The sequence below is a fragment of the Nycticebus coucang genome, chromosome 15 (assembly GCF_027406575.1).
Source record: "Nycticebus coucang isolate mNycCou1 chromosome 15, mNycCou1.pri, whole genome shotgun sequence".
Lineage (NCBI taxonomy): Eukaryota > Metazoa > Chordata > Mammalia > Primates > Lorisidae > Nycticebus > Nycticebus coucang.
The window spans coordinates 2,322,442-2,337,645 of record NC_069794.1 but is presented as its reverse complement, the minus strand read 5'-3'; the positions used below and the strand labels follow the sequence as shown (position 1 = coordinate 2,337,645).

At 42.6% G+C, this 15,204-nt stretch overlaps 1 protein-coding gene across 8 annotated transcripts in view; it reads left to right on the top strand.

Annotated features, from left to right (window-relative positions):
• ARHGEF7 (Rho guanine nucleotide exchange factor 7) overlaps positions 1–15,204 on the top strand; it is a 151,548-nt gene that overhangs the window by 32,943 nt on the left and 103,401 nt on the right. For 3 of the 8 annotated variants that reach the window (XM_053563068.1, XM_053563063.1, XM_053563067.1), the window contains exon 2: positions 5,165–5,251. The exons of 1 other annotated variant lie outside the window; for it this stretch is intronic. In XM_053563068.1, coding sequence (XP_053419043.1) covers positions 5,165–5,251 — 87 coding nt within the window. Of the gene's footprint in view, positions 1–4,924; positions 4,981–5,164; positions 5,252–15,204 lie in introns of those variants that run through there. 4 more of the 8 variants (XM_053563073.1, XM_053563070.1, XM_053563072.1 and 1 more) reach the window with 2 other exon arrangements.

Here is a 15,204-nt window from a genome sequence, read left to right as displayed (position 1 = left end):
TCTTGTTGCCCAGGGAGACGGGATGTGGCTTCGCAATATCCAGGAGTGAGCCCTACTGTTGCCAAAAGACGGCTGCTACTCTGCGCCTTGGGGCACTGCCACTCTGGTGTGGTTCCCTCTCAGCCGACCGTCCTCTCCTCACTCCCGTGCCTTAGAGTCAGCACTGACCAGCTGCAGTCTAGGCCCTGTCCACACCCCTCGAGAAATCACCCAAGAATCTGGAGTCCTGGGGGATAGGCCTCCGGACCTCAAGAGTGAGAGTGGAGGGGAGTGCTAGGAGCTCAGAGTTGCAGGTCAAGAATATATACAGTTTTATGCCTAGCAGGAGAACACCGTGGCACCCTAGTAGGGGTGGTAGGTCCAGTTTTTAGAGGGTCTCTCCTGTGGAGTGTAGTGGGAGGACCTCTGAATGCTCGTTGGTTTGTGGGGCACTCCGAGCCATTCTCATGGGGGAGGGGACTCCCATCCCCTTGGTGATGGATTTTGTACCTTTTGTTTGTTTCCTTGGGGTTGCAGCTCGCCTCAGCGGGGTTGATGTGCATTCTTCAACCTTCTCTCTTGGTGCAGCTGTAATCCACCAAGTTACTTGCTAAATTTCTGTCCTTTAACTCTCCTTCTGGACAGGAGGTCTGTGGAAAGCTGGCTTCAGTCAGCCATCTTGACTCTGCCCCCACTAAATTTCTTATCTGAGCGAGTTTCCTGCTGTTCCTAGAAGCCTGGCCTGTAGGGGATACAGGTTGGAAATACCCCTGCTGGGTCTATAAACACTCTGAAGGAATAATAAGAGGAAGCTGTGTGCAAGGCCTGAGTAGAAAGATTAATCAGGCTGTCCCCTGCCCAGTTAACAGCAAAGCAAATACCCATGGTGGAGGTTTGTATTTGGCCAGGGCAGAGATAAGGGAACAGCTCAAGCCCTGAAATATGGGTAAGAGAGCTTGTATCCCTTATCACAGAGGAAGACCCTCTGCAGTGGAAATAAGAGGAAAATTCTTCTGTCCTACTGATTCTTCAGAGGAGATTGATGCCAGCCGTGTTTTATTACACAGTGAACTAGTGGGTATTAACATCCCCCTAGAAATCTGTGTTTGACCACATACAGGAGGCTGCCTCTACACAAGGCTCAGGTTCCAGATTTCTCAAGGCTGTTTAGACCCTTAAAGAAATTATAGATCAGGCAGCCTCAAACTGCAGCCCGTGGGCCACATGAAGCGGTGAATTGTATTTGTTCCCGTTACGTCTTTTACTTCAAAGTAAGATATGTGCAGTGTGCACAGGAATTTGTTCATAGTTTTTTTTTTTTTTTAAACTATAGTCCAGCCCTCCAACGGTCTGAGGGACAGTGAATTGGCCCCGTTTAAAAAGTTTGAGGATGCCCATTATAGATTATAGAAATAATAGGAGCTGATATACTCACTCAGAGAAACTGCTGATGTCTTTGTTGCCTTCCTCAGCTTACCCCCTGGGCTAAATGAGCAAATAGCCTTCAATAAAAGCTGAGTGGAACAAACACTAGGGCCACTGCTATGAACCCCACAAGCTAGTGTTGATCCCCTGTGCTCCCACCTTCAAAAATTCTATTCTGCTGTCTTGTTTCTTTGTCTCTCATAGTTTCTAACTTTACATTTCTCAGTCACTCCCACCAGCTCCACAGGTCTTCACAGACCCTGCTCTTGGGGTGACCCCAGCAGTCTAGGCCTAATACTGCGGAATTAATCCACCATCCATTTGATCCTTGGGGCAGTTCTATGACAATGCTTGAGTGTTAGTCTTAAATTAGAGATAAGGGCCTAGATAGGTCAAGTGACTTGTCCAAGGCAGCAGAACCTGCTTGTTGCAGTGCTAGGGACTACTTATTATAAAGTTCTCACTCTCTGACATTGTATTTTTCCAAACAGGTATGTTGTTTTAGGTACAGTGTCCACAGAACTAGCTAGCTCTATGTACCTGTGTGCGTGCACAGGAATACTTTTGAAGGGATGTGCAGGCATGGGACGGTTCTAAAGGAATCCACTCCCAGACCCTCCACCTGAATATACACTCACCTAAAAGTGATTAGCCTTAGAAGGTGGCTGAGGCCTTGGAAGGCAAACTGGGGGATAGCTGTCCCCCCCACCCCAACACAGTGGTCTTTCTCCCACTGCACGCACAGGCAGCCCTCTCATCACTGGTTGTCTTCCTTAGGTTCACTGCTGCAAGATGGACACTCCCAGGCTGTGTAACAAAGAACAATTAGAAATGTCCAGGGTGTCAAGAAGTCAAATGACTTTAAATTTTTAATTTATGATAAATCACATCTGGACTTTGGCACCATGACTGAGAAGGCTTTAAAGAATTAGGTTACATCATAACAAAATTTCTTTCATTCCAGGTATTATTTTTATGAACAAAGTTTCTCAGTGTTTATATAAAAAAACTCTAGTAAGATAGGGGGAAAAATGATATTGAACCATTCTCACTCTAGCCAAAAGTGATAGTCACCCATAGATAAATGAACTAATTAAAACAAAGCACCATGCATTTCATTAAAGTATACATTTACAAATAAAATTTTAGTTTTTATATTACTTACAAAAACCAAAACCTCTTTTTATCATTTGTATGCTCATAGTAGTTGTGTGAACTCAATTCAGAAGAAAAATCACATTGAGTAGATCCTTATGGCTTAACACTCTTAAATACAGGGTCAATTCTTAGAGTTTGTGGTAGTTTTCTGTAAGTTACCTTGAACACTGAGTTAGTGACAACCCTAGGATTGCTCCTAGGGGAAATGCAGGATTAGGCTCATTTCATCAATCAAACTTGCCTGCAAGTTTAAAATTTTTCACGCTGTATCACCTTTTGAAACTTCAAGCCAGCCTGCACTAGCAGAAAAGGGTTTTACATTTTCCTGACCTTGGGTAACATGCCTGTAAATTTCTTTGGCTTTTAGCCTCACAACAATGCTGTCCACTACACCTTTTTTATTGCTCGTCTTCTCATGAATCCATAAATTTAAATGTTTTTCCATCTTTTCCATATGTTCATCATGAACTACAGATGTTACTTTAGCACGTTCTGGAGCAGCCTCACGTACAGATCTGCTAATTTCTTCCTTTTTCTGGATGTACCGTATTGTTGATTCATTAACATTGAACTCAGGGCCAACAGCAGTAAAACTCACGCCTGAACGAAGCTTATCTAACACATGTATTTTCTAAGATGCATCACAACCTTCTTGCGCTTTGGAACATTATAGACAGCATTTCAGCTCCAGGTTGGGGGGCCATTTAAAACAACAAAATCACCACCCCAAAGCACAAACACTTGAAAAACAAGTCACTAAAAAGACCAAGAAAAGGACATTTGTTTACAGAATGAGTTTATGTAGCTTTGTTCAGGTTCTGCTGGGAATGTGTACAGAAGGAGATTGAAGTTTTTCAAAGTTGTGCGTGTGTCCGTAAGTGAGTGAGACAGTGCTATCAGTGCTGATTTTGGGGTTACACATAAATTTTAGCAAGTAGGTGATTTTACAAATACAGAATCTATGTAGGATGACCATATTTATAGGGGTATCTTGCCAAAAAAGATAATGGGTCAGTAAGATTCTCAAGCATAAAAACATTTGACACCATTCTTTGGGGGAAGTGGAATGGAAAGGAGTTGAATGAGAAAAGAATTAGTATGACTTGTTAGTGAAGTTTTTAGATTGAGAATGGCTGTGTTATTTTTGTTAATTATTTAGAGTCTAAAAATGACATTAACAGCTTAATTTTAAAATATCATTATCCAAGTATCAGAAATAACATCCTTTGTTAACCATTTAAAATCATGTAAAAAAATTTAGATGTTAACTATGTATATAATTTTTGAAAATTCTTAATAGGGAGAAGAGGAGCAAAATCGACCTGGGCAGCTTTACTTTTGTTATTCCACTGAAAAAACAAATCTGTTCAATTTGGAGGGAAACACGTTGGTGCTTTTTTTGTAGGAATTTTTCATTTCATACTTCTTATCATCTCTGAACCACCTGGGTTTTTGGCTTGTAATTTTGAAAGACTTGTACACTGTAAAATGAAATTACAGTATTCCTGAGGGTGGCTTGATGGAATGTCGTGATTCTCCCCTACGGAAGGACAAAAATGGCTTTCATGTCCTCAAATGCTAGAATTCTGGACGTTTTAGTATACATGCCAACACTTAATGTCTTCATATACAGTTCAAAACGGCAATTTTCTTAACCAGTTAAAATGATCCTTAAATCCCCAAACCACAGGCTTTTCTGGTGTCACAGTCTTCTTAGATTTTTCTAGTCATTGATACTGTTCCTGGTCTCCTTAAAGTTTCTTGTAACAGGTGAGTTTTAAACACCTTACACGTGTAGCCGGCGGCCCCCACAACTCCACATAGGACTAGAGCACCAGGCGAGCTGCACACACCTCCCTCCACTCTTCCATATGCCACTTCTCTGCTGACTTGTTTGTAATCATTCAGGAAGTCTATGAAACACTGCACTTTAATCCCAACATGCGAAATTTTGTTACTTCAAGTCTTCGAATTGAGAATAATAAAGTGCACTCCCCTTGAACTTAGGCTAGAAGACCGGAAGAAACACCAAGTCCCTTTCGGGGATGCTCAAGCCGCCACCGAGCAGTTCTCCGGGGTCCCCTGGACCGGTCGGCTCCACTTGGGCGAGGCTGCGGACCGGGTGCCGGGAGGCGGGGAGGCGGACTGGCTTGGTGGGACGGGTCCGCGGGGCCGAAAACTAGGCGAGAGAAAGAGGCGCCCGCGCGTGGGGGCGAGCGGCTGGGCTGCGTCGCGGGAGCGGGGCTGAAGCCCGAGAAGGGGAGGGGGCTGCGTCCGCGAGGTCGGGGGCCCGGCGCCGCCGGAAGAGGCCGCTCGAGTCTGCGGGGCGCGGTCTGACTGCGTCACTACCTGTGCCGCGCTCACTTCCGGGTGCGGGAAGGGGCAGAGATTGGTGCAGCCGGGGAGGAAGGAAAGAGGGTGAGGAGAAACGGTGTCCGAGCGGGCGGGCGCCGGGGACGGCGAGGGTGCTCCGGGCCGCCGGGGGCTGCTGGCCAGGTCGCCCGCCCGCCCTGCTCGGGCCGCCCGCCGGGGCCCGCGCGCAGCCCGGCCCGGCCTCCCCGCCGCCGGCCGCGGCGCTCAGCGCCTGTGGTCTGTGTTGCAGGTCTACCCGGAGCCGCGGAGCGAGAGCGAGTGCCTGAGCAACATCCGCGAGTTTCTGCGCGGCTGCGAGGCGTCTCTGCGGCTGGAGGTGAGCGCGGCGGCGGGGCCCGGGGAGGGTCCGGGGCGGCGGGGGCGGGCTCGGCCCGGGCCGCGCGGAGGCCGGGCGTTGCGGGTTCGGATAACGGCCCGCAGGAGGCGGCGCGCGGGCAGCCTCTGGGCAGGGAGGAAGAGTGCTTCTGCCAGCTCGAGGTGCGGGTGACACAGATTTTCAGCATCCATTTGTCAGATGTAAACCGATTTCTTGGCACCAGCTTTCGCCTAAATTCTGCTTTTACAGATTCTCGTAGGACTCGAGTCCAGGTCTGGGTCAGTCTTCAGAATCCTCAGCAGGTGATCAGACGAAGCCAGGAGGAAATAAAATGGGCCAGAAAAAACTCCTAGCCTCGCTCTTTTCTCTGCTTTTCCTTTCTCACATCAGAAATTCGGTGGTTTTCTGGGTCTGTAGCCCTGTTTAGGTTAGAGAATTCATAGTAACCTACATTTGAGTTTTGTAGAACGTCCATGGGGCCGGGTGTCTTCCCTGTTGCATAATGTTTTATCACTTTACTAAACGTTGTCTTTTCAAGTCTTTCAGTGGTAGCCCTTTAAGGGCTGTTTCTCTTTCATTTATATTTTGCAAATGTGATTTTTCTTATTGGGGTAGTGGTTTAGATTCAAACTCTAGCTTTGCTTTTCCTGGGAACTACAGGCTGAAGTGGTTGCAGTTCTGTATTTAAGTCTTGCTTTTTGTGTTGCCATTTTCCCGCTCTTAGCTTTAGTTTCCTTACGTATATCTGCAAACTGAGACAGGTTATGCCAGACTCCTTGCTAACAGTCGGCTGTCCCTGTGATATTAGAGGGGATTATTCATTTGCAGATTCACTCCGATGGGAAATATTGGGGAGAGAAAAATCAATAAAAACCAATAATACAACCGTAGAAAATAATACAAATAGAAGTACAGTATACCAGCATCTCCAGTAGACCCTGTTCTATAGGGATGACCCAACAGAGGTTTCCCTTTCTGAAGGATAGTCTCTTGCTATAGGTTTTTTGGGAAAAAAGCTAGAAGTCATCAACTCTGTAACGGAAGATTATATGGAAAGCTTATTTAATTAAAATTAGATTGTAGGAATGGATAAAGTACCACTTTTTGTTGATTGTAAACAGGATATTTATTGTTGGTAGTATTTCATGTCTATAAGGAAATGCGTTACAGGTAAATGAAAGTCCATTGGGGGAGAGTCCAAGAAATTTAGAGCTCTTGAAAAAGGGGAAAAGACATTGTTTCTTGAAGTTATTTCATTTTGTTGCATCAGATTTATCATTTTATAATCCAGTTTCCTAATTGGACTGTGATATGTGCTTTGCTAGTAGTAGTACTTACTTTGTCTTATTTAGTGGGATTTTATCCTTTTTAACTACTGAGTTTATGTCACCATATTTTTGAAATTTAGTCTACACATTAAGATAATGTGACAGTACTTTAAAAGTATTGCTTTAAAGGAAGTATGTTAAACTTATTTTTAGTTTTCCAGTTTGTTTTATACAGCAACTGTTTTTTTATTAAATTGAGTTTATTTAAGTTCCTCTAGCAAAGAGTTTGTTCACTAACATATCCCAAGCATCTCGAATAGTTTTTGTCACAGAGTAGGCCTTCAATAAATAACTTGTTACTGATTAAATGCGGTTGAAGTTCTAGTTGATGGTAAGTTCCATTTGACAGAATGAAATCAGTTTTGACTTACGTTGTGCCATTTTTAAAGAGTAAACACCTCTTTCAGTAAATTTAAAATAGAGGCAAATGTTAGCATTCTTTCAAGCTCAGTATTATATATAAGCCACACTTAAAAACTAATTACCTGGGAGATAAGTAAAATTAAAAAAGTAAGAAAATAGGTCATGTAGAATCTCATAAATTGTTCAGTCACTCTGATTTTTAGGAAGTTACTCAGGAAACCTGTATCCAACTCTGGCTTCCAGCCTTGTAGTCCATGGACGGAAAGGATAGGGCTGTGTCCTGAAGAGCTTAGCTGGTTGGACCACAGTGCCACAGTTTCTCAGCATTTTTAGAGAAGTGCTTAGTGGTATGGGAGGACTGTGCACCTTTGAAATATGTTTTGGCATTTACATGTTTCGTGTTTTCACAAAATTCTGGAAGGTAGTTGACAAGAAACATTTTGAAATTACAAACATGGAACTTAAAATGGGTAGCTTAAATTTTAGATTTAGCTTTTTCATTGTATAGTTAATAAATGTCCAGGTGCTTTTCTTCTGGGTTTAGTTTTGATTAAATTGTGGTCAATTGAGATCAAGATGATTGTAGCAGATGTTTTTGGTATATTTTCTTGTTTACTGTCAGTTTAAATTCTCCTCAAATTACTTAAAGGGCAGGAGTTTGTTCTTCCTGGTTAACATATCAGTTATTTACTGCATACACATTTTAATTAGCTGTAGACAATCAGATATTATCCCCCAAAGCGTTGTTCTGATTATGAAAGGAGTTTTGTAAATTAATTTTAAAGGAATATTGGTCAGTCGGCCTTTATTGTTAAACTTTGAGAAGCATTATAGGTTTCAAGGTGTAAAACATTTTTATATTTGGAAAATTAAATTTTAAATTTGGATAATTTTGTGTTGGGAAGCAGTGCACACAACGTAGATGGCCTCTTCTGTTCTTACAACTTTTTCTTTGCTATTCAGCAAATTCTTTTTTGAAATTTTTCTATTAGGACAAAATAAACAGGGCACACAACAATGCCAACTTACCTCTATTTGCATCTCAAAACCCACCAAAATAATAATTAATCATAATAAGACTAAGAATGAGGGTGATGTGTTTAGGGTTTTGTTTAAGGAACAGTGACTCAGGCAGGCCAGCCAAGGGAGAGGACTTCTTTGCACTTCATCAGGGAGGTCAAGAGGATTTCTCTTTTCCAAGTTTTTGCTCTAATTTCTGAATTCTGGTTTACGTGTTATAGCTAGTGTGTCTGCCCACATGCTTGTGTTTGTTTCCTCAAAATCACAATAAATTAGCTTCCAAAATTTTCCTACCCAATACAGCGTTGTCTAATTAAGCATTTGACAACTAGCAAAAGCAGAGTTTGTGGTCTTAGGAAAACATTGTCATAGCTCTGACATGTTTACCAGCTTTTTTTTTTTGAAGATCTAAAGTTCAGGATATAGTTTTTTAAGTGATGTATTAAACTCAGATTAATGTTTCTGAGATGTTAGCAACAAAATGATTAATACAGTATAGCTATGAATTTTGACTTAGTTCTGTTTAAAGGAAAGGTGTCTCCTGTTCTGAACAATTAGTTATATTCAGAAGTATTCAGAAATATGTATAAATATATAATGCATGTTTATATATATATATAAAATATATGTCTTCAAAAACTTGACAGAAAAGATTAAGTTGGGCACTATTATAAGCTGAGGTGTTTATGTTTTGAACTTTCCAGCTCCTCTAAAGTCTAAACTGTAATTATGAAGTGGGAGCTGTCCTTCCTTCCTCCTGTAGATGTTTTTATAGTCTGGCCCAATCCCTTACCTAGGTGGCATCAGCTATTCTTGAAGGAAAGGGAAGATTCTTATGGAGGGACCAAAAAAGGGAATCTTGTCAGATAGTGTAATATTAATGAGGCTTTTTGTTTAAGAACTGACTGTGGACTCCCATACTGTGTTTGCATCATTGCTGTCCAAAAAAAAAAAAAAAAAAAACCCAAAACAGATGAAACTGGATGAACCTGTTCTTATAGTTGCCAAAAAGGAATAAAACCAATCTGTCAGGTGAAAGCCAGCCCCAGCTCCTTTTCTCATAGGCTGTTTGACCTGATAGGAAAGGTACTAATTCAGTTGTTCTTCCCAGCTTCTTGTCACATCAGCTAATAACTAAAATTATCTGCTGATTTCAGAATTGCTGTTCATTTATTTAACCATTCTGGAAAAGTGGAAATTGTCCAAAGCCCAGGTGGTTCAGAGAAAAAAATCTGCTCTTTTTCCATCTACAGAAACTTGTTAGCTTTTTGGTTTCTCAAATCAGTAAAACGTGAAATGTAGCCCAGCTGTTCACATAAAGGTTGCCTCACAATCCAGTTTCTTTTTTCTTTTCGTTAATGCATACCTTTTTTCTTAACTGACACATACTAGCATATATTTTGGGGTACAGTGTAATGTTATGGTATATGAATGCATTGTGGAATGATTAAATCAAGGTAATTAACATGTCCAGCAACTCACTTATTTCTTTGTGGTGAGAAAAATTAAAATCTGTGTCAGTGATTTTGAAATTTGTTACCTTATTAACTATAGGCACCTTTGAGCAGCATCCCACTCTCCTCTTCCCGAGGTTCAGCTCTAGATGCTGTGTGTGAGTGGGATCCTATGGTGTTGGTCTCTCTGTGCCTGGCTCATTGCACTTACCAAATGTCCTCCAGGGTCATCCATGTTGTTGCAAATGGCAGGATTTCCTTTTTTAAGCTGAGTGGTATTTCATTGTGTATATAAACCACATTTTCTGTATTCTTTCATCTGTTGATGGGTACTTAGGTGGACTGTGGTCTGGCTTTGTGTGTGCTGCAGAGACTTCGGAGTGCAGACATCCATGGCCCAATTTCAGTTCTTTTAGATACACACCCACAAGTGGGACTGCTGCATTATATGGCTGTTGCATTTTTAGTATTTTGAGGACTCTCCATACTGTTTTCTAAATAGTTTATATTCCCACCAGCAGTGTAGGAGGGTTCACTGTTTTCTACACCCTCTCTAGCACCTTCATCCTTTTTATCTTTTTGAAAAGAACCTTTCTAACAGGTATGAGAAGGTGGGTCATTGTGATTTTAAATTGCATTTCCCTGGTGATAGTGATGTTGAGCATTTTGTTTCATTGATGTTTTGGCCGTTTGTATGTTTTTTTGATAAGTCTTTTTTAAAATTGGTTTTCTTGTTATTGTTTGAATTTTTTATGTGTTTTGGGTTTTAGCCCCTTATGAGATACATGGTTTACAATTACTTTCTTCCAATCTGTGGGTTGTCTCTTCACTCTGTTTTTTTTTTTTTGCTGTGCTAGAGCTTTTTAGTTTGGTTAAATGTCATTTGTCTATTTTTGCCTTTGTTGCCTGTGCTTTTGGGGTCATAGCCAAGAAATTGGTCAGACCAATGCTGTGGAGCTTTTCTCCTGTTTTCTTCCCTTGATTTATAGTTTCAGGCCTTTGTTTAAATCTTCAGTCCATTTTGAGTTGATTTTTTTTTCCATATCTGAAAAAAATGTATTTTTATAGTGATTTTTTTGTTTTTATTTATTTATTTTTATTGTTTCAGGTTCATTGAGTGTACAAAGAATTAGGTGACACTGATTGCATTTGTTAGGTAAAGTCCCTCTTTATAATTGTGTCCCGCCCCCAGAGGTGTGCCATATACTGTAATCCCCGTAACCCGCCTTGAGTTGATTTTTGCATATGGTATGAGGTCAGGTCCAGTCTCATTCTGCACGTGGATACCCAGCTCCCAGCACTGTTTATTGAAGGCTGTCCTTTCCCCTTTGTGTGTTCCTTGTCAAAGAAGAGTTGACTGTAAATATGTGAACTTAATTCTGTGCTCTCTGTTCTGTTCCCCTGGTCCGTGTGCCTGCCTCCATCCATTGCCATTCTGGTTTGTTACTACAGCTTGCTGTAATGTATTTTGATATCAGCTAGTGTGATGCTTCCAGGTTTGCTCTTTTTGCTTAAGATTGCTTTGGCTGTTTGACGGCTTTTGTGGTTCCATCTGAATTTTAGGATTACTTTTTCTGTTTCTGTGAAGAATGCTGTTGGAGTTCTGACAGATTGCATTGAATCTGTAGATCATTTTGGTAGCATGGACATCCTCACTCTACAGGTTGAGCATTGCACATCTGAAAATCAAAACTTGAAATGCTCCAAAATCTGAAACTTTTTGAGTTCCAGTATGACACTGAAAAGGAATAGTCATTGGAACATTTTTGACTTTGGGATTTGGGCTGCTTAACCAGTAGATATAACATAAATATTCTAAAATCTGAAATGCAAAACACTCTGGTCCCATGTGTTTTGGACAAGGGATACTCAGCCTGTATCACTTCCCAGGAATGTGTGTGTGATGCTGAGCAGCTGGAAGCAGGCCTGTGCAAGTGCTGAGCGGCTGGCTCAGCATACTCACCTGGTGCTTGCAGCCCACTCTCCTGTCTTGACTTAGCTGCCGTGGATATGAAGTGTCTGCTTCAGGGAGGCAACATCGTGTAGTGGCCTGAACCTCTCTGCTGGGTTGCTGTCCTGCACTGCTACTCACTAGCTGTGCCATCTGCAAAATGGGAATAATAATCACACCTGCTCTTTGTATTTGTTGTGAGTTAGTGTAAGGCACGAGGAATGGTGCCTCCAAGTGTGAGGGGCCGTGTCGATAGTAGCTGCTGTTATTATAGTTACCATCATCATTCTTTTTTGTAGTTTGAGCCACGTTGTTTGTTTACTTTTTAAATCCTTATTCAGTCATCCATATTTATTATATGAAAATGAAAATTTGTGTAAACTAATGCTACCATCTAGAGATAACCAGTGTTGAAATCAGTGTTTCTTTTTGATCTTTTTAACCATTGTACATTGTGAATATACTTAAAAAATGTCCATGACTTTATTGTATGCATCATATATATATGAGTGTGTGTGTGTGTATATATATATATATATATTTTTTTTTTTTTTTTTTTTTGGGCCGGGGCTGGGTTTGAACTAAATACCCATCATAAAATAGTGACACTGAGAGTTCAAATGCAGTGGATTTTTTTTCTTTTTGAGGTAGTCTCTGTTGCCAGGCTAGAGTGCTGTAGTGGCATTGTAGCCAAGGCAACCTCAAACTCCTGGGCTCAAGGAGTTCTCTTTCCTTAGCCTCCCTAGTAGCTGGGACTACAGGTGTGTGCCACAACACCCAGCTGAATGTCCTTTTTTTTTTTTTTGAGACACAAGTCTCACTACATTGCCCTCAGTAGAGTGCTATGGTGTCACAGCTCACAGCAACCTCAAACTCTTGGGCTCAAGCAGTTCTTTTGCCTCAGCCTCCCAGGTAGCTGGGACTACAGGTGCGTGCCATAACACCTGGCTATTTTTTTGTTGTTGTAGTTGTCATTGTTATTTAGCAGGCCCAGGCTGGGTTCAAACCCACCAGCCTCGGTATATGTGGCCGGTGCACTAACCACTGTGCTAAGGTGCTGAGCCTAATTACCTATTTTTAATAGAGATGGGGCCTTTCTCTTGCTCAGGTTGGTCTCAGATTTCTAAGCTCAGGTGATCCTTCCTCCTTGGCCTCCCAGAGTGCTAGGATTATAGGGGTGAGCCACCTTGCCTGCCTGCACTAGATTTTAATTTTTATTATTTTATTATTGGTTTATTTTACCATCTTGAAATTTGTCAAGCAGGGGCTTCAACAAAGATAAAATAACTTGCTTTTTACCTTATGCTAAGTCCACTTGTGTGTGTGCCTTTTGTTCAGGGTCTGTATCACCAGATGGAATTATCCAAGGGACTCTTGCCCCTGGTAGGTTTTTGTCAGAGCATTTTTGTTTGTATTGAGACTAAGTGGTACTGTTCATACCATGAAGATGTAAGGAATCTGCGCTCTGGTTCCAGCCAGAGCTAGCCTGGGGAGCTGTAACTGAGGTGGTGATGCAAGCACCTGGGGGGCTGGCATTGCTGGGTGGGGCTCACTGGGAACTCTGAAGGCAAAACAATAGGAAAAGTGGAAGGCATTAAAAATGTCTGGTTTTTGATCACAAGAGTCCACTTCAGTATTGCCTCAGATATATACCTAAGTGTACGAGTGCCTTGTCTTCACTCTTAATTTGGGAAATAGGTTCAGTAGTGTGTCTCTGGTCCCCCATCCTTGTGGCCTGTTAAGAACCAGCACAGCAGGAGGTAAGTAGTGTCAGTAGCCAGTGAGGCTTTCTCTGTACTCAGAGCTGCTCTCCATACTCAGGTCATCACCAAAGGCCCTCCTGCTGTCAGAAGGCTGCAGCATTGGGTTCTCAAAGGAGCTGGGACCCCACTGTAGACTGTGTGTGTGCATTGGGGAGTGGCTGCAAGTACAGGTTATCATTAGCAGAGAGGTGTGACTGCAGAGACCATAATGTATCGACTGCAGACTCATATCAGAACCACCCCTGCCCCTGTCTGCAGAAAAATTGTCTTTTATGAAACTGGTCCCTGGTGCCAAAAGGTTGGGGACTACTGGTGTATGTGTTTCAGTTTTTGATGATCGAATAACCATCAGTATCATCTTTAAAATTAATATGATGAATGTTTTTCTAATTGGGAATGGGTTTTAAAGTACAATTCAGAAAGCCACGGGAGAAGAGATAAGTGAATGTACCTGCTGTGGTCTGAGTGTGTGAGAATGTTTGTGTCCTTCCGGAATTCATAGGTGCAGCTGCCCAGAAACGGACGGTTTTGGAAGGGGAGTGCTTCGTGAGGTGGTTGGACTCAGGAGTGGGATTATTGTCCTGAGGAAAGAGACTCCAGAGAGCTCCCTTGGCTCTCTGCCAGTGGAGGGTACAAGGAGAAGGTGGCAGGCCCCCACCCGACGCTGGGTCTGCTGCACCTGGGTCATGTCTGTTGACCAGCCACCCTCTTTGTGGTATTTTGTTAATAGCCCGCAGGGATGAAGACAGTGGCAAGGAGCAGAGGTGACAGTTGCACTGAGAAGAGATGCCCTTAGCTTAGCTTTGACGAGGGCTGACACCCTGAGAACTTGAACAGTGCTTGTAGATCAGTATGGAAGACTGTCTGTAAAGGGGAGCAGTAACTCATCAGTCTTGTGAGGAGAGGGAGGGTGTATAGCGTGCTCTGTGTGGAAGAAAGGCAGTCCTCCAGTTCCTAATCCTATTGTTCAAATCCAGGCTGCAGGGTGGTTTGTCACCTCACAGTGTCACTGCCTCCTGGGACCCTTCCTCAAAGGCACCTCAAGCTATGGTAAAACTTGCATTTGAAAAGCTAGTCTTTTTTCTTTGAAGTAGATTCCAGTCATCATTTGCATACTTGCTGAAAGCACCGTGCAGACTGTGTATCTGAAAGGGAGAGGGGCTTTGGTGCTGCAGGCGTGACACTCTTCTCTTAGGTGCTGGGGTAGCCTCTCTCGTACCAGTTCTTCCGTTGTCCTGTAACAGCAGCTGGAGATGGTGTGCAAAACTTGACAGAGCTGCTTTCCGGTTACACATCATTATTTTTTTTTCATTGATTGAGATGGGGTGTCTTGCATTGTTGATCAGGCTGGTCTTGAATTTCGGGCCCCAAGTGATCCTCTGGCCTCAAGCAATCTTCCTGCTTCTGCTTTCCAGAGTATTAGGATTATAGGAGTGAACTGCCTTGTCTGGCCAGTTAAACTTAACTTTATGTTACTTTTTTCTTCTGATTGTGTGACAGATATGTGTATATAGATTGAGCATCTCAAATCTAAAAATCCAAAATTCAGTATACAGTATACTTCTGGTCCCAAGCATTTCAGATAAGGGATACTCAACCGTTTATGGAAATATAAACTGCACTCCTTGTACTGTTAATAGGTTAATGTGTTGGCATGTTTCCTCCCAGTGATTTTTACTGCTGCACACTTAGCATCCACACCTTTCGCATTTGTTTTCACAGAGCTGGGGGCAGAGTGTGCACGTCTCTGCAGACAGTCTCAGTGGAGCATGGCAGTCTGGTGGGCGGCTGCTCGACTTCTTGAACAGGACTTGTCTTTACACTTCACCCCCTTTTAGAAGCCTCGATATAGGGTCTCTGTTGCCCAGGCTGGAGTGCAGTGGTGTCATCATAGCTCACAGCAACTTCAAACTCTTGGGCTTAATCAGGCGATCCTCCTGCCTCAGACTCTGGAGTAGCTGGCACTACAGGTGCCCACTGTGATGCCTGGCCAGTTCTATGTTTAGTAGAGACAGGGGTCTCACTCTTCTTCACGCTGGTCGACAACTCCTGAGCTCAAATGATCCTCCTGCCT